Source organism: Salvelinus sp. IW2-2015, linkage group LG4q.2, assembly GCF_002910315.2.
Source record: "Salvelinus sp. IW2-2015 linkage group LG4q.2, ASM291031v2, whole genome shotgun sequence".
Lineage (NCBI taxonomy): Eukaryota > Metazoa > Chordata > Actinopteri > Salmoniformes > Salmonidae > Salvelinus > Salvelinus sp. IW2-2015.
Window position 1 is genome coordinate 6,618,913 of NC_036843.1, and position 25,489 is coordinate 6,644,401.

Consider the following 25,489-nt stretch of genomic DNA (forward strand, 5'->3'; position numbering starts at 1 on the left):
AAGGGAGGATAATATTACCCTTGGTCACCCTGCGACTTGACCCAAGGGTAATATATCCTCCCTCCCTGCGACTTGACCCAAGGGTAATATATCCTCCCACCCTGCGACTTGACCCAAGGGTAATATATCCTCCCACCCTGCGACTTGACCCATGGGTAATGTATCCTCCCGTTTACCACTCTGTCCATTTGGTAGAGATTCCCCCACACACAGACGTACACACACCAATGATGTGGACTGAGCTTGACTTCCAAGTAGAATAGAACAGAATACAATGCTTCCAATGGCTAGATGCAGACACATTCAAATCAACACTCACATGCATGCACATAACAAAACATAGATAAATACCCATAACCCGCACAATCACCTCCCCATCACACACACCAACACATTTTCTCTTGCCAGTAAAAAAAACACCCACACATGTTAACTCACATACTCACACTGGGATCAACACCCTCCCCCGTGTGTGTGTGKGTGTGTGTAATCCGTTACATGTAAAGGATGACAAAAAACAAACTGTAATCCATTCCGTTACCAGCTAAAATATTTTTATCCGATTACAGATACTTTTGAAAAACTAGATGATTACTTCTAGGATTACTTTTAAATTCAGAAAGGATGTTTATTTGAAACCTTTCTGTGTTCTCAATGACATTCAAATGAGCATTGAAAAAAGACGCAAGTTTGTTTCCGCCTGAGTGAGTCTGACCACAAGTCGTCTCTGTGACACTATGATGACACACCACATGTGTTTGATGGATCCCAGGAAAATAGCAGGAATAGGCTTTAGTAGGCTACAGTCCAAGRTATGTCTTCCAATGATGCGACCAATGATTATCCAACTTGAATAAAGGTAAGAGGTAAGGATGACAGTAGTGGTGTAGCCTATGTGCGATACGGATATCACTTATTATTGATATCCACATAGCACATTGATGTGAATCACACTGCTGCCCTCTCATTTAGGTATTTGCTCCTTACGGATTGTGGTTGTTGTGGATGGCTGTTCACAAATGTGTATGTGGTTGAATTGATGACGTTTAAACTGCCTATCAATCATTGTTTTTGCAACTAGTGCGGATCCAAGCCTATGAAATAAAGGTTTGATGGGGCCCCTCTTTAGAAGGACTGTCAACAACTAGTTTCATTTAAGAAGACTAGTGGGGCGTTTATTGTTAAATCGAATGTGTGCTGATAAAAAAAACATAGGCCTAACGGACAAATGCTCAAACTTGCACACTTTTGATAGACTTAAATATTTGCATATATTATCAAGATATCAAAGTGTAACCAACAAAAATGTAAACAATAGGTCTATAGCAAATGCAGTATATGGCATTCATTTTTCACATTCAAATAGCACTTTTAGGTAGTGCTCAAAGCAAGCCATTCCATGAGAGCAGCATTTCCTTTTTCAACTCGAGGCATTGAATCCAATCAGTCCTCCATGACAACAAAATCATAAACAACAGAGTAGGGCTGGCTAATAAGTCCTTAGTTTTGGGGTCATGCTCAGGTAAAACAATTTGGCTAATCTATATTTCCAAGTCCTATTTTGGAAGGGGTATTACATTAGGAATGACTGGAAATCTGACAGACTTTGGAATTTWATGTAAATATACAATTGCATTATTATTATTATATGTAGTAAAAAGTGATGGGTTAGAAGAAGCCTYCATAACCAACCCATAAAGTAAAACGTAACATCCATATATGGCCAGCTATGTAAACTTTAACATTGATTTATCCTGCAATAGATGTCTTTCAATTGGTAATATAAATGTTTGTCTTCTAATGCCTCTTTAGGGGAAAGTAATCTAAAAGTAACGGAAAGTAATCAGATTACTGAGTTTGGGTAATTCAAAAGTTACATTACTGATTACAATTTTGGACAGGTAACTGTAACGGATGAAATGTAAAAAGTAACCTACCCAACTGTGTGTCTGTGTGTGTGTGTGTGTGCATATGGATGAGAAATGTGTCTGAATGCGGAGACCAGGGCTGTTGGACATCTCCAGCTGTTTGTGCTCCCCGTGTTGGAAGTTGTAGTAGGATGCAGTAAAAGTGAGTGACCCCACCTATACACCCACCATCTCACTATGACACAGGGACACAGTCTACTCCAGACACACCCGCTTAAACACACTTATACTCACACACTTTTACAACTAGTATCTTGTTATTCACACATTTCTGAACCCAGTCCCCCTCCCAGTCCCCACACCATCGAGAGGGAAAGTGGGACACACACAGGCAGCTACAGAGCCTAGCTGGCTCCATCTCCCACACAGACACTGTGGCTATGTCTGCTCCACCCTAGAACAGGGGAGGCCAGGAGAAACGGCCCTCCAAATATAGACCCATGTACAGTGCAGTTAGTGCAGTTATTAAGAGATTTACACCACCTCAAACGGCTGAGGTCAGGGAAATGATACATCCAGCTCTGTGGAAGAAGAAAAAACAACCAGGGGGAAAAATGTAGAATTGGTCACTTTTTCTGTGGCCTGTGGTGGTCTGGGATGAATTGGTTGGCGCTTTGGGGATGAAAGTGATTGTACCGCATGATCACACACGCACTATCACACACGCACAACGCACGCACGCCACACGCACAACACACACACAACACACACACCACACACACACACACACACACACACACACACACACAACACACACACAACACACACACACACACACCACACACACACACACACACACACACACACACACACACACACACACAACACACACACACACACACACACACACACACACCACACACACACACACACACACACACACACACACAACACACACCACACACACCACACAACACACAACACACACACACACACACACACACAAACAGCACACAGCAGTGGATCTAGTGGCTCAGGTCCAGCTGGCAGGGAGTGTGTGGCGACACACTGTACTGTACTTCCAGTAGAGGGTTTGGCCAGCCATGAGAGAGAACTATAGGAGCAGAGCTGAGGCTTCATTAGGACCATGCCTGGTGCTCATTACCCCAAACCCCACAGTTACTGTTAACACCACTAATCAACTCATATGGTCGACTCTAGCTCTCCTCTCTTCCCCTTCTTCATTCCCGACTTCCTCTCTGTCTGTCCCCTCTTTCTCCTTTTCTCTCTCTCGCCCTCCCTCCCTCTCATTTACTTTTTTTATAGAAGAGAAAACTTCAGCAGTTTCCCATCTGGAAGCTAACACAGTTTATACAGTATACACAACCTTCCTCCTGTTTTCTTCTGTTAGATATCATCACCACTCTAAGCCTCAGAGAGAGGAAATGGATTGGTGCGATGGAGGAAGAATGGATGATTGGCTTTTCTAGTCCCTGTCTTGGCCTTGGTTAAGAGACCGACAGAGCCCATGGCCTGCTTGCTGTTCAACGCAGTGTTTAAACCTCTTTTCAGGTCTGACCCCAGCTTTTCCATGAGTGTGTCTGGTAGATTGCCAGAGGTTGACTCCCACTTTGCAGGGTCTTGACCATGGGTCTCTGTGTACCACGGACCCATTTCGGAGGGGATTCTGTGGTGGATGAATATTTTATGTGTCAGGGTGCACTTAGGAGAGAATGCATCGTTGTTTCTCTATGATATCATAACCACAAGATAGAGCTGGGAGATGGAGGCCAACGGGGAGGCAGGGATGATGTGGTTCAAACACCAGTGCTCAATACATGGAAGAAGTAAAATGGATGCCAGAAGCTGTAGATTTACTAGCTTCCTCTCTAGATGGCTGTTGCATCATCTTACAGCATTATGAGGACTGTGAGGAACACATAAAAAGGTTGATATAAAATGTCTGGTATTAATGATGTACTGAAAATCCATTTAACTGAAAATCTCTTGAGAAATAATGGCTGTGCCCTTCCCACCCAGCGTTTGTTTTTGTTGCCCAATACAATACCATTTTATCAGCAGATTAACTGAAGACATAGGGCCTTGATGTCCCCCATGTTTTTAGTGTTCTTCAGAACATGTAGATAGGTTCAAGTATAACAGAAAAGATACATCAGTGTGGGAAACTGATCCTGTGACTGGTCCCTTTGAATTGAAACACTGAAGAGCAAAATGATCAACCCTGATCGCATTCAAATTGCATTGAGCCACAAGGAGCAGGATGATTAAGGTTAGTATTTGGGAATTCTGGAGCTGTGCCTATGGGCAACTCTTACTCAGAGCTCACAACCCCTTCAGACGAGCCAATCTCAGCAAGTCCCGCCCTAACCCTCTAAAGCCCATATCAGTGGAACACATAGACAGTGTTTGCTCAGAGAGTGCTAATGACAGCTCATAAACACGGCCGGGTCCAGCTGAATGATCACCCGATACAGCTTTTTTTCTAACATTGAAAGAAAGAAACATATGTTCCCTTCCAAAGAGAGACACATTAAACACAAGCTTTTTTTAGTAAATGGCTGGGCGCGCTTTCAGGGGCAAAGTGAAACTCTATCTGGACTGCAAAGGGCAATACGTGCCTTGGCCCGGACCCAGGGCTGTGCTGAATATATTTGAAGTGTAAATATTTGTATTCGTCGTATAAATGGACTTGAAAGGCACTTGATAACAGACTAGAATTGGTTGAGTGCCTATATCAGACTGAAAACGTCTGGCACACCTCTATAAGGACTATGGGCATTTCCATGTAAATGAACCCAAGTTCATAGGAGCATATCAAATTGGGTGTCAAATGAAAGCTAAGAGTCTATCTTTTGGGGAAATTAAGGCATAGTTACATTTAGAAAAAACATTTGCATAAGTAAAGGCTTTGATTTCTGGATAAACAGATTGAAAAGGGGTCTTACCAAAAACCAACATATTTTCTAATTTCTCTCCCTCATGAGGGAGGATAATAAAAGTTCACAGAAGTAACAAGTAAAGGTAGGCCTATCAATTGGTTATAGTGTTTTACTGATATACATTTTGTTTATGAATTATTAAGTGATTAAAACTCATAATTCCATTACCAAATTGGTAACGGAATTACCAAAAATTCTGTAATGGAATTACTGCAACTGAATTGGCTACGATGGGAAATCATGATAGTCACAAACCACAGTTAGGTCACCTGCTACTATCCGCCCTTCCACTGGCATACTGTTATGTTCAGCTCATAACTGTTTTATTTCTCTTTCTGTCAAACCAAGAGTGTTAAACGTCTGATTCTGGACAACCTCTCTCTCTCTCTCTCTCTCGCTCTCTCTCTCGGCCTCTCTCTCTCACTCTCTCTCGGCCTCTCTCTCTCTGTCACCTCCCCCATCTCTTATTGTCACCTACCCATGAGCCCCCTCTCTTTCCATTTACTATAAACAGCATCCTCACCCACTGGGCAGCGACCGACACCGGACGTCCATGGACGTTGAAATTTGGTCAGTCCACCCTGGCCTTGATATTAGTGTCCACAGACGGACCACAGCTCTGCCTTTATACAATATAGGTGTACATAGTAAGTTAGGTACATTATATGTTGGCACTGTACCAATAGCTGTAGAGCAGAGTTCTGTGTTTGTCGCTCTATTGTTATGACATGTTGATGTCAGCCTCCCTGTCTGTAGTGTGTGGATACAGCTGCTGAGATGATTCATAGAGTCACTAAAACAACACATACAACTAACATGCTGCTGTTGACTGTGTTCAGTGATGTGTCTGAATATGCATGTATTAGGGAGGAACCTTTCAAGGCAATAGGCCTTGTACTTTCTATCCTGAACTATAAACTCTCTCAAACGATTTCTTCGTCAGTCAGAAAACGTCAACCTGCCTCAGAATGACAGTTGAGAGGGTGTTGGAGTGGCGRCGGTCGGGTCGCTAGCGAACTTCCGCTTTGTGTTGGCGCTCGAAGACGTTTCAACATCTGTTGAGCGAAGCATTGCGCACCTGTCTTCCTCTTCCTCCTCTCTTGACTATTTTGCCTCCCGCCTTTCCCTACCCCCTCTGACTTCCCCTTTCACTCTATTACTGGTGCCATCGAGACGCCTGAGGCTTTAGCAATCACACTGTCCCTACAACTCAAATCAATGACAGAGTTGGGTTTTAGAGGCTGTCCAATCATAGATCAGTTTGAGGCTGACACAGAAGGATGTGAGGTTTATTTCTCAGTAGTGTTTGTGGCTGTCTAGTCTGGCTAAATGAGTTTTACAGACACACACAGAGACACGTAAACACACACACACACAATGAACTCTTTTAATGTCTCTTGTTATATATATTGACGTCCGGTGTCCACGTCATGAACTGAATGGATGCATTATTTCAGACTGTAAACTATCACCATGAGACGGAGGGCCTTTAGCAAGTAGTAAATTCCACCATGGGATTCCATGATACTTACGTGGCTGTGACTAGTCGACTGTCACTCTGCCCATGTTGCACACTGAGGTCTGTGTACTAGTGGGATTTCCACAGCCTACACCAATCTATCAGGGGAAGCTTAGCTAAGCCTGGCTCTCTTCCCAGCCTGTTACTGCTGTCTGTCTGTCTATCTCCGAGCAGATGCTATGCTTCCCCTGGGGACCGTCCTCAGCCTGAAATCCTCCCGTCTACAGCAGGGCTGAAAACACACTCACTGCATAAGAGAGAATGTGAGACCGTGATCCAGTCTTCCCGTCTTGATGAAGGGATAAGGCTGTGTGTGTGTGTGTGTGTGTGTGTGTGTGTGTGTGTGTGTGTGGGTTTTGTGTGTGTGTGTGTTTGTGTGTGTGTGTGTGTGTGTGTGTGTGTGGTGTGTGTGTGTGTGTGTGTGTGTGTGTGTGTGTGTGTGTGTGTGTGTGTGTGTGTGTGTGTGTGTGTGTGTGTGTGATTAGTGAGGAATAGGGGCTATGCCACACAGGGACAGCCCTACAGTGGTGCAGGTCAGGGCAGGCAGTATGAGTGGAGGGGTGTAGGCTAGGCCCCATACAGCCGCATCCACTAACAAGAAAAGAGAGCCTGTAGCACTGAGCAATCAGCCCTCTTTTGTCCCACTACACTACTGTACGTGTGTGTCTCTCCTCTGGGGAGGGTGATGTGTGTCAGTAGGGCGGAGGCAGTAAGTGGGTGAGGAGGAGGTGAGGGGGGGGGGGGTGTTTTTCAGCACTTATGCTGCAGAACAGAGAGGGCCCTTTTTTGCCCCGGTGACAGATCCTATTAAAGAAATAAGCTGCACTGAGAGTGTTGTTTTAGGAGGTGCGAGGCTGCAGGGGTTGCAGGGATGTGTGTGCAGAGGTAGCCAGGGCTTGCTAAGCAGTGAGGTGTTGGTAGGAGGGAGGGGAGGTGTCCTCGCAGATCTGTGTGAAAGGAAAGCAACCATCGTTGTCACATGCGTCAACGCAATGCTAGCAGATGTGTCAAACGGTTTCTTATTCACACCTCGGTGCGCATGAACTTATCTACGAGCACACACAAGACCCGTCTGCACACACACAAGACCCGTCTGCACACACACAAGACCRGTCTGCACACATGCGCGCATGGGTCGCACACATACTGCTCAGTGACAAATGACAGGAAGGTAGACTCCAGATGTGTCAAATGGGAGGTGTGAATTTTCTTGTGTAGTTGCGTGTGTGTAAGTGCAAGTGAATGTTTACAAGCACGAGATTGTTTTATTGTTGCAACATCATGTTGTTCTACACTTTAATCTGGACTCCGATCAAGATCAGCAGAGTGCCACAGGAAAAAGCACTGTCCACATTCTCATAGGGGGAAATTCCAACCCAAGTTAAGCATGCGTAAATTGAACTTTTTTATGCCCTTTTCTCTCTACACATATTCTGACCTCGAACTTCAGCATGAGAATAGCATGCTATTCACCCGCTATTCGTTTGGGTTGAAGATCTAAGAATTGAAGGTTTGGCAGAGGTGTGTCTACAGATATGCCGTATTCTGACCTTGACTTAATGCCCTCATAATTGCACCACCTTTACATGAGAGGACACCATGAATAAGGTCGCGCGACCTGTAGGTTGTGGAAAAACGTTTACTTTTTATTTTGACCATAGAAATAACACCAATCTCCATGCACTGTAATTTATACATTGATAAGAGCTACTGTATTGATAAGACCTGGGTAAATGAGTAATCCGTTTGGATAAGGGGATTGGAAATATAAATTACAATAATTTTTATCTATTTTACCCTATGATCACTGAAAAGTGAATTTCGGCCTCTTTTCCACAGTAAAGTATAAATAGCTGTATTTATTCAGAATTTGAATTGTAGGCCTATAGCTTCATCATTTTTGGGGGGTAAAATTTGGAGAGCCAAGCCCAGGCTGTAGCCTATGGAAACATGTTCACACTGACAGTGGCGTTGAACCTACAGAGTTGATTTATGCACTGTAGAATGTTTTCATTATATGCCCAGACTTTTCCTTTTTCTTAATGACCATTTCTATCATATTAAATATGAAACAGTAGCCACCGTCAGTAATACCCACACACAGTGCAATGACTGTTAGTTTTCTTTCATTTCTAGCCTACTTTTTGCATCCTTCCATTCCATCGACCTTCCTTTCCTCCGTCACGTCCGTGTGGTTGTTCCTTAGGACGTATTACATGATGTGCAATAATGAAGGTCATGTAGCCTATTTGAATCATTCTGGAACGCAGACTATACATAGCAGTTTAAACCTGGAGTTTCACAGTTCTGTGATTAATGAGGATTAGGGTAGACTGTTGTTCATCCCCTGTTATACACTTTTCTATTCTTCCAATATTTCATGGGTTGAACAATTGAATATGGCAAATTTCAGGATGAATCAAACCCCTGTATTTTTTTATTCAACAATTTTGTGCGTAAAGGCTCTCCAACCATGTTTATGTATGGTTAATAAATATTTTCTAACCCTAAATAATGTACAAGATCAGAGTATTTTTTTAATATACTGATTGGCGCCGAAAGGAGATGAATATGCGTGTACTTAGATGGCTTTCTGTCATTGATCCCTATTCTGAACCTGTCTGTCGAGAAAATTATAATTAAAGGTACACCATATTTAAAGGGGATGGCTTTAGATAAATGTACTTACTGAAAACACTATTGAATGAAAACTCCACAAGAAAATATTTTGGCCAGCAAGTTGGATGGTTTTCAGCAGTTGAATTACATGTATTCAGCGTGCGTAAGGGAACCATGCCTGCAAAGCCCGTTACACACCTGTATATGTTAAGTCTGAATACCAACTACTGAGAAGTGTTTAAATCAAAACGCGTAAAAAAGGAATAGATTTCCTAAGTCTGAATTGGGCCCATAGTCCAGAGCAGACATTAATATGCTATAACAGGCTGGCCAGTGGTTAGTATTTGCTGCCTTTGTTAAAGTGATGTTTGAACCACAGGCTGAAGAGCCAAGGCTTCTCTCCCCCATGTTTACCCAAGGGATTACTGACTCCTCCAGCTCTGGAACCAACATCTCCAAACACCTATTATTTGCTGACTGTTCCTTACCATTAAGTCCCAGAAAAATAAATATGTCAACCGCAGAGTCATCCACAGCGTTTTCCAGTAAGCCACAGGTACTCCTTCACACTATTCACCCCTCCCCTCTCCATAGAAAAACTGTTTGTCATAATGCAGTAAGGGAGAAAACATTCCAAATCATGGGCTATTTATTTGTCTAAATCGAGATCTGAACTTTTATTAAATGAGGTCTAAAAGGTCGTAATGACTCCCTCCTGTATGGGTGAGTGTAAATAAGGAAGAAGCAGTAAACAGAGTGGGCTTATACTTCCCTCCATTGGTAGGTAAACAGGAAAGACATTTGGGGATGAAAGGGGGCTGAGTTTGGGTATGCAATTTGCCGTGCTTCTCTGTGTTTCTGAGAAAAAGCATCTAGGTTGCCTCACTTGCACCATCAGGCAGAATTAAAAGTACGGGCAGAGGCCTCTGTAAATAATTCTGTAATTCTTTGCGTGTCCACTTGCTGCGTATGACGTCAGTGAATACAAAGTGAAAATGTTGTTGGAGGAAACCCCCCCGGGCATGTGTGTGCGTGCACATAGCGAGGTGTGTGTGTCCACCCAGACAGGAGCAGACTTGAACCTATATAACTAACCTGAGGAGTAGAAAGGGGGCATAACAAAGCAGCAGACAATGCTATGCTCGTCCTTTTTTCCTCCTTGATAGAAACTTCTGCAGTCATGTCACAACGACTTTCAGAAGAGCAAACAGAGAGACACAGATGGGGAGAACTGAGGAAAAAGAGCCTGTGATGGGCTCTTTCTCTCCATCTGGACCAGGCTGAGGTATTTAGGCTCATTTGCAGTGCTTTCACAAGGGAGCTTTAGTGGGATTATCTACAGTGGTGTGTGTGTCTGTTTCTGTCTGCCTGTATTTCTCTCTTCGTGTGTGTTTGTGTGTATGGAGGGTTTGGGGGTAGCTGAGAGGTTTGGGGGTAGCTGAGAGGTTTGGGGGTAGCTGAGGCCGAGTGTTTCCCTTTAGGAGGTTGTACTCGATGCTGATGGGTGTATAGGTCGCATCAGCCAGGGTCAAAGAAGCATCACCTCTACCCTCTCAGCCGTACCTCTCCACTAATGAAGGAACTTAATCATGCCATGGCTCTACAGGCCTCACCTCGGGCCTCTAACTGGATGGCTGAGGACGCTAGCAGATGGAAGTATTATAGCAGAGTCACTGTATACATGGCATATGCCAGCTCCCTTTTGCCCCACTCCTGTACCTAGTCAGAGTGAATGATGTGAATGTTTGTCCCAGAACAGGTTTCTTCTGAAACCAATCGAACATATTCAATTGACAGACTGCATTCCAGCGGATTTATCAGTCAGTCAGTCAATATTTGCTCTGTTTCTAATCGCAGAAGCCAAGAGACTGAGCCCAGAGAGAGCGCTCGCCGTCGCCTCACGTCATTCCAAACAACAGACTCTCTCCATACCTCCGGCTTGACTGGCCTTAGAAATGTGTGTCCTTTATGTCTTTAACAGCCCATGTCCAATTCCACATCAGATGACATCACGGGTCTCTTAAAGGAGGTGTTTTTCCTCTTTGACATAAGTGCTGCTGCTATGTCACCATGTCTGCAGGTTGTGCATCTGGGAGTTTTAGTGAGGATGGCTGGGCTAGCTAGGTGGTTAGGCAGGAAAGCACCCAACGTCAGACAGACGTGACACTTTTTTCTCTCCTGGCACTGATACACCTGTAGGCTTTTTCAAAAACACCCATCTCCATTTCAACATCAAAGTGCCCTTTGAGATAGCAATTGGCACCGAGGGCGAACCTTTCATGTGATTTGTGGAGCATAGGCGTGGCCGAGCTGCTGACTTAGGGTATGGACACACCTGGCAGGTGCACACACACACACACACACACACACACACACACACACCACACACACACACACACACACACACACACACACACACACACACACACACACACACACACACACACACACACACACACACACACACACAGCTGTGTGCACATAAACACATAAACACTCGCCTCTCTTTGTTTACTATGAAGAGAGACTGCACTGTCAAGAAAAATAGCAACGCAAATGTCATTGTCTATTTGCATTCTTTGTACAGTCTGCGTGCCAAATGCAAATAGAATCTACCTGCCCACCCTCCCCATACCCCCCTCAACCTTCTGAAGCTGTGTGAACACACCCAACAGAATAAATATTGGCAACAAAATACAGCAATGATCTATTGAATTCTGTAGAAGTACAATAATGCGTGTGGGAAGGAGTGTGGTAGTATCATAGAAACAGGATAGACAGCAGTAAAGGGCTATGACTGAATGCATGCATGTGCATACACATGTCTCTGTTTGCATGTATGCAAGTTGATGAACTGTACACACAGTGTAGTGCACCATGGCTGCCTCTGTTGCCTCTCACCTAGGGTTAAGCTACGAAACAAATGGTCCTCTTCCTCTGTTTTTCTCATAGTCATGTATGTTCTCAGCCCAGCCCTGTGTCCCTCGTCTCTGGTGAGTTCCTCTTTCTCAGGAACTGATTAACTCTGGGTGAGATACATAAAGTACTAACAGCCCCTCCCCTCAGAGGATGTGTGACGGGTGATGTCATCACGCAGTGAGAGAGAACGGTGGCTAAATACGGTTAGGGGATTAATTGAGCTGAACTCGGTAGGGAGGAGAGGGGAGAGAGAGAGGAAAGGGGGGGGAGGCAACTGCATGCGAGCAGCGACAGGGAGGGTCTTAACACTTCAGTCATATCTCTCTTCCTATCGCACGTCTTCCTTCTCTCTCTCTGATCATCAGCAGAACATTGACGTACACAAAGCTGCTTCTCAGAAAGCACAGGGTGACTCTAATCAAAGAGACTGTGCTGTAGGGTTCACTTTGTAAAATGTTGCTCATAGGCCTACTGTACAGCAAGTGAAGTGTTTTGGGACGAAGTGACCCAAAAGCAACATAGTGTATTTGAGGGGAAGAGGAGAAGGGAGGAAAATTTCTAATACTTTCAACATTAGTTGGAAAAAATAATGTGTCTCTGCAAAGCATTTGTGTGTGTATTTGTGTGTGTTTGTGTGTATGGGTTTTTGGATCATGCTGTGTGAGGTGAGCGTTGTGTGTTTGGCAGATCATTGCCGCAGGGGAGCTTCCTTCCTGTCCGTCAGGTTTCCTAGCTGAATCTGTAAACGTTAATAAAACGCCTCCCTCCCCCTGTACCAGCCTCTTTGCTGGCAGCCATGGAAATGCAGGCTCTACACAAACACACAGTAAAGCCCTGAGCAGCCCGGCCCGCTCTACTCTGCCAGCCAGCCAACCGACAGGTGAACGTATGCAGGCCAACCAGGGTACAGGCTCTCATTCATCTCACAATGGGATAGAGGGATGGTCATCTGCTTTGATGGTATACTTAAACTTCTATGCAGACAGCTGGTTAACTGAGGATATCATAAAGTCTGTTTTGTGTGTTTTGAATTTTTGATGTATTTTTTTACACTGAAATATTTAGGAAGGAATCATGTAAGGATTGTCATTACAGATGGGGTGGTGCCATTCTCTATTTGAGTCCACTCATATCATCCTTTTAAACCTTTTTAACACAAAATTCCCCTTCCCTAAATTAAACCATGTCACTGTATAGCAGGATGGGGCCTGGCCACCAGGGTGTATAGTGAATAAAAGGCCACTCTGATGCCTTGAGTGCAGACATGACATGTAGACAGAGAGGAGACTGCTTTACCGTATGTGCATGCTTGTTTCTAACTACAGGAAGCCAACACACTGCCTGTTTCTCTTCAGCAGTGCATGCACGCAGACACAAACAAAATGCAGTACATATAATTTGCTACATACAGACATAGCCAGCAACTCTATCACATTTCACACAAACACAAAGGATATTATTATCTATTCCTCCCCCTTCCCTTTCTCCACACTGTTCTCCTCCATTTTCAACGCCTCCTCAAATAGCCTCCAGCCTGGCAGCCGATGCTCCACCCCTCGCCCTTCACCCCCTCGCCCCTTGCTAGGATCCCTATGTCCCCTCCATGTGGCATACAGAACCTCCTGGCTCCCTGCATTGGCCAGTTGGTCGGTTTTGACTGGGCTGAATCCACCCTATCCCAAATAAGCATAGCAATTCACCCATCCAGGGCAGCCACTAAAAACCTGTACAGTAGAACCATAATAAACATGATTTCTCAACAGGAAGGATCATTAAACCCTATACCCATCTGATCTGACTGGTGTCAGCCATGCATGGTCACACACCCACACACCAGCAGCCTTTAGCGGTTGACTCATCCTTGTAACACAATCCTCCAGTCTTTCACAGGATCACACATTAAACCACTTTGATATGCATCACTACCCAAATGATGGCTCTAACGGCTTTAGCATATTGGGCTAAATCTGTTAGCATAAAACATCTCTTTAAGAGTATTAAGTCAAGGAGCCACTTATGTGGTCACCCAGGTATGAACATCTGACCAGAGGCAGCAGGGTGAGGCCATAAGCGTTTGGTATTAGCTGCTTGGAGACACACAGCTCCTCTTAGCGGTCTCTGATTATGCATTAATACACTTTACTGTTTCCTCTGACAGTGCCACTCCCCACACCCTAATACCACACAGACACGAACACTGCTGCACCATCCAACACACAGCATTGTCTCCCATTAACTGCAATTGCTGGTCAACTGTTGTTGATCCTCCCACACACTGACCGTACACACACACACTCATGGACACGCACTCACACGGCTACATTTTCTTGTATCATCTGCATATGACTCATGTATCTCTTTTAGTCTGCAATGGTGGCACCCCCTTCTCTCACCCCCTACGCCAAGAATAGCCTCTCTCTCTCTCTCTCGCTCTCTTTCGCTCTCTCTCTGTGAATCCCTCTACACACAGCTCATGAGAGCAGTACATTTGACTTCTGATAAAACAAGACAAATATTCTCATGTACCCTGTAAGTACTCACGTCTGGGTTCCCTGGGCCCATCCACTGTCACTTTAATGGCACGGTGGTAGGTGGCCACCTGAGGGGGACCAGAGAAGACTGTGATGGTCAGAGTGAAGCTCTTTCCTAGGGTAGACAGAATAGAGAAGGCCTTGGTTAGTGAAGGGCATCAGTAACACAGAGTTTCAAGAGGAACATCAAACCAGAGCATGTGTGAGGGTTTACTGGCTTGGTTAATTCATTGTGGAAATAAACAGATTTTTGTGGAACATACACACTTTGTTCATAACCACCACAGTCAGCTTGCTGAATTAAAATTGCCTCCTGATATGGCTCCCTTTTAAGTTTGTAAATTAAAGGGACCACCACTTTGATGGGCTGAAATGTGGGCATGATTTGAATTATTGAGAGAATCTATTCCAGACTGTCCAAAAGGCTTACAGCGACAGTTTATTGTTCAACAAGGCAGATTCTTGCACGAGCTTCCTCGAGCTCTCCCATCTGCATGAAAGGGGAGAGAGGGAGATCGTGCAATGGTCCGTTTTTCGTCCCAGGCTATGAAGCAGCGCTTTCATAAAAAGGCATCTCTTGTTAAAGAGACTGTGGGGGGAAAGGAATCCTGGGGTGGGGTAATTGACTACAGAAATGAAAGGTACGTTTAATTCAGAGACTAGAGCGTTTTCCATTCATCAGTCTGCAACTATTTAAAGTGTAACATTTAAGGGAAATATGTGAGCACTAGGGCCAGGAGGAAGGAGAGGGATACGAGAAGGTTCTGGTTCTGGTGGAATGTCAGCTATGTGAGAACTAGTTTTTAGAAGTGTAAACAGGCAAGCTTTTAGAAATGCCAAGCCTTGAACTGAATATTCTGGTCCAGGCGATGTGTTTATTTGGACAATGGTGCAATGTTCGTAGAATATATGCTGCTGCTACTATCCCGAGCATCTTTTGAAGGGGACGTGCGTGATGGTCAATTAGGACTAGTCCTATAAAAAGAACTTGTGGCAATGCTTGGCTGAGCATTAGGCTATAATTTGAAATTGGGCTTTGCTCTTTGTCGATAAAGAATGATCAAACCACATCTTAAAATATGTAATAATCATATTGTGTTCTGGATTTTCTTTTGTTCCAATAAACATTGATAATCCCCATAATTATACCTGCGCAATGATGGTGCGGTCTTGCAGCTATAATTGGTCCGGGAGATGAATTCATCTGATTCTCACATTCCCTAACACTTTTATTTTATCTGTTAAAATATTTTATCACTTTCTTTGTTTAAAATAGATTACCAAAAGTAGATCTACTCAGGCTAAGTTTTGCAAGTCAGTGCAACTATGACGCATGCCGATAGGTGTTTTGTATGCGATGTTAGTTATTGATTTCATTTAGTAGGCCAAATACTATTCATGGTTTAAGGATATAGGTGCGTGACTCCCTCTGCTCACCTCGTCCGCTTCTGCCCACGAACCGCAGGTCGTTGAAGCGGGCGACCTGGTTCTTCATCACCGCAGACGCGTTCCTCAGCTCTGCAGAGAAGTTCTCGTCGTTCCCCGCCATCACCGTGACCAGAGTCCCYTCGGGCACATCACCGAGTGCAACAACCTGTGAGAACTCAACGCGGTCAACCGGGGTCACCATGCTAAACCAAATACAGACTGCAACAAACCGCATCCGGTGGAATCAAAAAACGCACCATAAAACACATAAATATTAGACCTGATTTCCAATCCATAAAAAAAATGTGCCTTTTAGATATTGTTAGCAAATATTTTGGTCAAAATATATAGGACTATTGTGCTATTAGGTTACAACTACATGGTACGATGCTTTCTTGAAACAAGCTTGCAATTCAAACACTAATATTTTAAAGCTATGTAAATTACTTTGACATTTGATAGACCTATATCCAAATCACTTTCCCAAATAATTTTTGCAAATACTCCTCATTAAATAAGTAGGCCTATGCGATCTAATCAAGCATTTTTTTACACGTGGATATGATACAAATCAAATAGATATAGGCTTGTCTATTTTTCTAAATATTACACTTTTAGGCCACAAATTCTATTCACGTCCTGGTGTATAAATATAATTGATAACGTTCAATGTAGCATAATTTCATTGCTTCGTAATATAGGCCTAAATATGTTTTTCTGCATTGCAAAACCTTTCAAAATAGCAATTTAAAAATAACTAGCTTACCAGGTATAATAATATATGTTATCATTAGAATTATTGTTATTAAATGATCATTATTTGTATTAGGGCCTATATTGTTGGCTAATTGTTGATTAATTGTATGTCATCGCAGTTCTTGCAAATCCAAACACTTTTCTAAAGCTCATATTCAAGTAAGTACAATGCAAAAAAGAAACAAGATAATTATGCCAAGTTATCACTTTGGCAGGCCACTATAATTTTGACAACTTTATTTAATTCAATTATTTAGGCCTATATTACAGAATAGGGCTCTGCGTAAAAGTAATTGTAATAGACCTACTAATGTAAGTAACTGCCTTGTTAGCGAAATGAAGCATACTCAAGAAAGCTTAAAAAATTGTATTTTACGCTTTTTCTGCAGTAGCCTACAGTAATACATCATTAGGTCGGTCATTACTTCATAAGTGCCCATTTGTAATTATGCATAATTTACCTTACCTTGAAAGCCACAGGGAGTGTCTTGTTGCACCTCCAGTGTGAGGGCAGCACGGAGCAGAGGAAGTTTGGGCTGTCCGTCCGGACRAGTTCGCCAGCGTGGTCTGACAGGACGTCCACCACATTCCTGGCCTCGGGTCGTGTCCTCAGCGGTCCAGGGGTGCCCATGGTCCCGCTGCCGTCTCCAATCTTGCTGCAGGGGAACGACGTGGAGGGCGGTGTGAACCGTCTGGTGGTGGTGGGGTCTACGGGAATATGCATCACAACAGCTTGGGTCACGGCCACTTCTCTAGGGGTTTTGACGAGTGTTCGGGGCTCTTTTTTTGAATATGTGTATTTTCTCGTTCTCTGACACTTGCTCCTTTGGTCTCGGCGAAGTCCAGRGGTTTACGCGATGATGGAGCTGAGCGCACGCAGCTCCCGGTTAATCTATCACGATGAGTCCTGGACTGTCCAGTGTGTGTAGTAGATGTTGTAKCTTGCAGAGACGATAACGTTTAATGGTTGCGTGTTATATCATCTGCTCAGGATGTAGCTACCTGACAAACATCAAGTTGGTTTCTGTTTCTCACGGACTACAACAAAACCAAGAAACCGCAAACTCCGATCTAACCTCTTTCTCACTGTGCTCTGTTCTGGTTGCCTATGCTATGGCTCACTTTCTATTCTGCACTATTCAGCACTTGATGCGACGCCCCTCCACACTACAATTTTGGCCGCATATTAGAAAATAAAGGTCTAAGGCAAACTATAAAATCCAGTCGTTTTTGCAATATMCACGGAAGCTGACGATTCGAGTGTTGCTTGTTTGCGCTTCAACTTCACAGCAGAATTTTCTCAATCTTGTTTTACCCTCGGTGACTGAATGAGCTCCTTCAATTGAATTATGCTCATCGAGTCTCGCCAAAGTAGGCTACAGTGTACTCAGTAATTCACAGTTCTCGACGCAGAGTTTGAGACGCAGAAGTCCGATGGTTACACGCGGACGTCAAGTGAAGAAGTTTCTTTTTATTCAATAATTTTTGTTCCTCGGTATCAAATGTCCTGCCACTTGCCACATATTATCCTTAATGAAACTAAAAAGTAAGTCGAGATCCCAAAACTATTTTCTTGTGAACTATTCTCTCTCTAGGTTGAAATGGGCGCTTGACTGAGTGGTGGTGCGAGAGTGAAGACTGCCGTGATATTATTTACTCAAGTCATTTTACTGTTTAGTGGTTGGAGTGTGCGGATGACTTCGACCAATGAGTCGTCTGGGTTGGGCTTTCTTTCATTAGACCAATCAACGTCTCCGGAATATAAGCGAAGTGAAGCGCTCTCTGCTTACTGTGTTATACACACACGATCTATTATTGACAGACTACGTATCTTGTGCTTTTCTACACTATGTGCTTAGTTGTTTTAATGTTTTGCACAGTTAGGCTACATTTTTACTTAAAATTACAGCAACTGTTCTCATGCATTCATTATAGTGTTGAAATTACATCCGGCATCGCGGCTGAATGGTGAAGTTATAATGCTAAATAAAAGTTAGGCCTATTTGTTTATTGAAGATTTTAAAAAACGTCGTGTTATGATTGATCAGTCTTCCTTCTTTATGCCTATATATGACACCGGCAAAATTATATAGGCTACTACCTTCGAAGAAATAGAATCACATAATGCATTCTGGTTACATTAGCACATCACCGCAGTGTGTTTACATACAGTGTGAAAAGAAAACAATAATTCAAGCTGGCGCATTTATTTGGTGACTGCAGAAGAGACATTTAGGGAAACATATATCATTAATATTTTCATGATAAGTAGGCCAGTCATATAATGTAGCGTTGGTCTACTTATGATATTTTTATGGGTTTATACTCACTATTAGCAAAATGTGGTTTTTACTAAAATGAATAGGCTGCTACTTCTGAATGCAGAATTGTCAATCAACTGCAATGCGCTATTTATCATGTCAGGAGTTCATGCACCATTCAAATGACATATGGTTTATTGATCAATATGAGTTGTGAATTTGATATGATTTTCCCATCCTTGTCCCTGCAATTCACTCCTGCTTTTTCAGAGAACATCAAAGGCAGCTAGGGATGAATGTTTTTTGTTTAGTATTATGTAATATAGAGTAATAGGCTTGGGCTAGATTAAATMAACCGTAGGGGTGCTGGGGTTAGAGACCTATTGACATAATATGTGGAATTAGCAATATACTTTTTGTTCTCTTTCTTTTCCTTTTAAAATATTATTTGTTACTACCATATCCAGGGAAATGGGCTGAATTAGGCTAATGATGAGTACTATAAATAAATAATATTGGCCTCCATTTTACACAATATGCATAGTAGGTGCATCTTTGTAAATATAGCCTATAATTATATATAATTGTCTTATCACTTTCATTCGATCACGCCAAATTGAAACTAATAGGCTTACATAACAACTACAATTGTGCCAAGTACAGTAGCCACAGGCAATTATGAATTGGAATTCCATCCATTAACAGGTTACTATGTACTGCACAAGAAACGACGCACCCTGTTCACTACTTCCCAGGCAATGATGGCTCGCAGGCGCTAGTTGGCGCAATTTGTCTTTGTCAAATGGACCTGCCTTCAGTACAGAGGGGGTCTGGAGAGAGAAACGGCATTTATACCATCAGAGAAATGAGAAATAACAACATATATACTATATGCCTGCACCAAGACGAGAAAATGTGAGTCATAGACGACCTATTATCACCTGTGTCGAACTTGACTTTTTTTTGTTGTTGAAAATTCATCAGAATTTGTACTCGGGATCCCAAATAATGACATTTACATTATTTTCTGAATTGAAGTATAGGCTTCTAGGGGGAAGTAAAGTCACTTTATTCGTTTAATGTCACCTTTTACTTTCTAATCAAGTTATGAATAAATGTGTTGTTTTACTCCCATAGCCGATCATTTCGATTAAGGACGTGGATTTTGTTTTAGAATTTAGACTTTTTTTCCACCGCAGGTGTATGGAGGGATATTTACCATTTTGTCCAACGCACAATAAATTATGGAATAAACAAAGATATGACTGTATAGCCCACATATCAAATAGCAGTTATTTAGTAAGCATACAAAAGTAAGCAAAAAACATTATGGAGATTACCTACAATCACATTCGATATAGGCCTAGAGTACATATTAATACAAATCCAAAATTAAAATGAAATGTCAAATATTTGTGGATAACTTGTTTATTAAATCAAGAGGTATTTGATTGTTGGGGCTATTTTGTGGTGTTAAATGATCCATAGATGCACACAAACCACAAAGATATTAAAGACCGCTCCCATCAGAATTATGTCAGAAATGAATAACACAAAACACATCCAGGGATGGAATAATGCCTTGCAACGATTCATTGATGCAAGCTGTTACAATTTACCTCCCAAAGTGTGGATCTAAGGTCAATTTACCTCCCAAAGTGTGGATCTATGGTCAATTTATTCGCCTTCAATTTTCCAAAATACTGTTTAGTTGCAGGCAGTAGGCTGTATATTATTGCGTTATTGAAGTTAATTCCCAATGCGATTACTAATGTAGGTTAATAGTGTTTGATATATAATTATGCATGACAATAACTAGACTACTCATAATTACACTATTTAAATGTACATTTAAATGTATTTTTCCCCCTTATGTTGAACATGCTAAGTGTGTGTGTGTTTGTTTGAGTGCGTGCATGCGCGCGTGTAGCGCGTGTACGTTTCTTCGGTTGTTTATTTTAGATAGTAAGGAAATTGTGGTAAGGAAGGGATGGGAGTGGGTTTAGATGTACCCTTCATTTTCTTTATTATACTGGTGTCAGTCAGACAGATACGAAGCCAAAGTCTTGCGGGGAGAGTGGCGAGGGAGATGGGATGAGAAAATTATACACTCTTCACGCCTGCCAAGGCCGAGACCGTTAGGACGGAAGCCATTTTAAATCATATTTTAACAACACGAATTAACGCCAAACACATTGATAACAATTATCACACAGCCATAGTCTGTCTATACAGTGCCTTCAGAAAGTATTCACACCCCTTGACTTTTTCCACATTTCGTTCTGTTACATACTGCCTGAATTTAAAATTGATTGCATTTAGATTTCTTAAATCACTGGCCTACACACAATATCCCATAATGTCAAAATGTAATTATGTTTTTCGAAAATTGTACAAATTAATAAAAAGCTGAAATGTCTTGAGTCAATAAGTATTCAACCCCTTTGTTATGGCAAGCCTGAATAAGTGCAGGAGTACAAATGTGCTTAACAAGTCACATAGTAAGTTGTTTGGACTCACTCAGAGTGCAATAATAGTGTTTAACATTATTTTTTAAATGACTACCTCATCTCTGCTACTCTGTACCCCACACATACAATTATCTGTAAGGTCCCTCAGTCAAGCAGTTAATTTCAAACACAGATTCAACCACAAATTTCAGGGTGGTTTTCCAATGCCTTACAAAGAAGGCCACCTATTGGTAGATGGGTAAAAATAAAGCAGACATTGAATATCCCTTTGAGCATGATGAAGTTATTAATTACACGTTGGCTAGTGTATCAATACACCCAGTCACTACAAAGATACAGGTGTCCTTCCTAACTCAGTTGCCAGAGAGGAAGGAAACAGCTCAGGGATTTCACCATGAGGCCAATGGTGACTTTAAAACAGTTACAGTTTAATGGCTGTGAAAGGAGAAAACTGAGGATGGATCAACAACATTGTAGTTACTCCACAATACTAACCTAAATGACAGTGAAAAGAAGGAAGCCTGTACAGCAGTGTTTCCTAAACTCGGTCCTCAGGACCCCAAGGCGTGCACGTTTAGGTTTTTGCCCTAGCACTACACAGCTGATTCAAATAATGAACTCATCATCAAGCTTTGATTATTTGAATCAGCTGTGTAATACTAGGGCAAAAACCAAAACGTGCACCCTTTGGAGTCCCCAGGAGCGAGTTTGGGAAACGCTGCGTACAGAATAAAAATATTCAAAAACATGCACTAAAGTAAAACTACAAAAAAAAAGTCAAATAAATGTACTTTATCTCCAGAATACAAAGCATTATGTGTGTGGCAAGTACAACACACAACTGAGTACCACTCTTCATGTTTTCAAATATGGTGGTGTATGCATCATGTTATAGGTCTGCTTGTCATTTGCAAGGACTATGGAGTTTTTTAGGATAAAAATGTACGGAATAGAACTAATCACAGGCAAAATCCTAGAGGAAAACCTGTTTCAGTCTGCTTTCTAACAGACACTGGGAGACAAATTCACCTTTCAGCAGGACAATAACCTAAAACACAAGGCCAAATATATAATAGAATTGATTACCAAGATGACATTGAATGTTCCTGAGTGGACTAGTTTATTTTTTATTTTTTAAATCAGCTTGAAAATCTATGGCAAGACTTGAAAATGGCTGTCTAGCTATGATCAACAACCAACTTGACAGAGCTTGAAGAATTTTTAAAAGAATAATGTGCAAATATTGTACTATCCAGGTGTTCAAATCTCTTCGAGACTCACCCAGAAAGACTGATTCTAACTTGTATTGACTCAGTGGGTTGAATACTTGTCTAATCAAGATATATTAGTGTTTTATTTGTCATATATATATATTTTTTTACAAATGTTAGAATGACAATTAAATCCATTTTAATGCCACTTTGTAACACAACAAAATGGGGTTTGAATACTTTCTGAAGGCACTTCTGCTAGGCGGTTGTCTAGAGTGCAGACTGCATAGTGATGTGAGACCTCAACGGGGTGAGCTGTCAGCAAACCTGTTTCTTTACGAAGAGAGAAAATTCTTAATTGCCACAACCACGCTAAATGACCTCAAAGATCAAGGCGTGTGGCTTTTGGAGAACAAGGGACATTTGTCTAAAACAGGTCATTCTTCTAATTATAAACTCATATGCCTAATATCTTCTGAGTTTATATCTGAGTAGTTAGAAAGTAAATATTCACCCAACTGTTAAATATATTAATAACTATAATAATATGATCTTAAAATGTAAATGCTATATGATCTTAAAATGTAGGCTAAATGCTATTAGCTGAAGCTGCAGGGTGCATATTTCAGGACCTCATATCTTCAAAAGTATCGCCTATCATTGTCCGCTATTTTGAGGCAATGAAAGAACTAAAGTGGGACAATGACATTGGCGACATTTCAGTCGTCCTCATGCCTCTGTTTATTATTAATATATGACCACACGACTAGCTACCCTGCGCAGCGGTAACACGCGCTTCGGGTTCCTGTCATATTTATACTCCTACATTGCAACATGCAGTTTCTATAGTTTCAGCCACACAGACACCGAGGACGTAGCCTGTCGTGCCCCTGAACGATTTTTAATGATCCAAGTGGGTTCAGCTCAACCTCACGCAGAACTCCTGGAGGATGTCTAACCCCAGACCCACCTCACGCAGACGCTAGACTAGTTTTTACCCTCTACTTTTAAAACCCAGAGTTTTCAGCACTAGCCTCTATAGGCCCAGTCAAAACACTACATGCCTCCAGTTTGGAAAGAGTTTGGGGGGTTAGAGTAAGAAAGGTTAGGGAGAGCTCCAACCAAAATTAATAGATTCCCATTTAAGTTTCCTCCTTTAAATCATATTTACTCTTACTGTGAACTGCACACTGGCATATAAACCTCCAGCCCTTCTGTCCCCCTCTGTTTTCAAGAACTTAGGACCATATTACCATCAAGGTTTTCAGAAGAGAAAGCACAGGCCTTTGAAAGCATCACACACTTTCAGCCCTTTCATTCCCACTTGAGGCATGGTTTCAAATGAGTGTACTCAGGCCTGCCTTGCCCTGCAGTCGCCAACCAACACCCCAAACCATGGAAGATCAAGGGGAGTGGCAAAGTTTTCTTCCTCTCAATTTTCATATGGTTTGGCTAATAATGAGACAGAATGTAAAAGCTAATAGTTTGAATATCATCCCCATTAGCTGAGAAACCCACACAAGCCTTTGAGGTGTAAACCTATACCCGACGCTATCATGCCCGCCACCCAGCCATATCTCCCATGGCTGATGTCACTTTAAAGAGGCTCCGATGGGGAGACACTTTCAGATATGTGAGGAGATACAAAAGTGAAATGTTCATTCTCAATATGTATATGAATAACCACATAAACACACAAGCTATTTTCAGGCGTGTGCACATGTGCCATTGGAGGGGATCTTTTCTTTTGAAAAAGTGGGCTATGGGGCAATTAGAAATAGTTTGAGGTTAAATGATGACATAAGACAAAGATTTCTATCTTTAGCGGCTGTGGCGGTCGCACATTTCTGTACATTCACAAATTACAGGGCGAGTCTGGCCCTCAACCCACCGAACGCATTCCTTCCAAAAAGTGTCTGCTCGAATTTCAGCCGGGGGTTTTCTGCTCAGTGGAAATATGAGTGTTCTGAATGGACGACTCCTATGAAATGGAGTTTTATTCCTCTCGGATTAAATGAGCTCTACATTTTGGATCAGGGTATTTTTTTGTACCAATGATGAATTCTGTGGTATACTTGAAATGCCAGAGCTGTTTACCCGCTGTCGTTTTTGAAATGCAGTTTGCTATGAAATGGACTTCTGCTGCTTGATATGACAAGAGTGTCAGTGATTAGTTTTCCAAGCATGACGTAAGTCATCAAAGCATTCTGTCCCTCGTCCCAAAGCCAAATCATATTGTAGCATTTGGATGTTTACACACAGACTATAGAGAGACTTTTAGAAGTAATCCTTCACAGAGAGACTGGGTAAAGATTGTTTCATTTTGTATGGGGATTCTGAGCTCCGAATGCTGATGTTTTCTCAAATGATGATTATATAATGTGTCAGCACATTGCAGTTGGTGGTCATTGTTGTCCATTATGATGTAGACCAGCAAATAGGAACCACATTGCTAGTTTMTATCATACCTTCTCAGATCTAAAGTGTTAGCCAATTACTCCTTCATCATATGATGTTCCATTTAGCTGCTTCAGATACGAGCACCACTACTCCTTTATTGAGATTACACAATCTTTATTTTCTAATGACTMTAAACTAATTTGAGGTAAATCATAAATTGAATACTGTAGGCCTTCACTTGGGTATATGCATGTGATTCATGAGAAAGTCCCGGTCTTATTGGGGATCCGTTTAGGCAGTCAGAATATACACTGCTCAAAAAAATAAAGGGAACACTTAAACAACACAATGTAACTCCAAGTCAATCACACTTCTGTGAAATCAAACTGTCCACTTAGGAAGCAACACTGATTGACAATAAATTTCACATGCTGTTGTGCAAATGGAATAGACAAAAGGTGGAAATTATAGGCAATTAGCAAGACACCCCCAATAAAGGAGTGGTTCTGCAGGTGGTCACCACAGACCACTTCTCAGTTCCTATGC

At 42.2% G+C, this 25,489-nt stretch overlaps 1 protein-coding gene across 4 annotated transcripts in view; it reads right to left on the reverse strand.

Moving 5' to 3' along the window:
- The window catches only part of runx3 (RUNX family transcription factor 3), an 81,500-nt gene that overhangs the window by 26,820 nt on the left and 29,191 nt on the right, over window positions 1–25,489 (reverse strand). For 2 of the 4 annotated variants that reach the window (XM_023986467.3, XM_023986463.2), the window contains exons 3-5: window positions 17,067–17,308; window positions 15,854–16,010; window positions 14,412–14,531 (exon numbers count right to left, since the gene is read on the reverse strand). In XM_023986467.3, coding sequence (XP_023842235.1) covers window positions 14,412–14,531; window positions 15,854–16,010; window positions 17,067–17,308 — 519 coding nt within the window. The remainder of the gene's footprint in view (window positions 1–14,411; window positions 14,532–15,853; window positions 16,011–17,066; window positions 17,309–25,489) is intronic. The other 2 variants (XM_070443341.1, XM_023986465.2) reach the window with 1 other exon arrangement.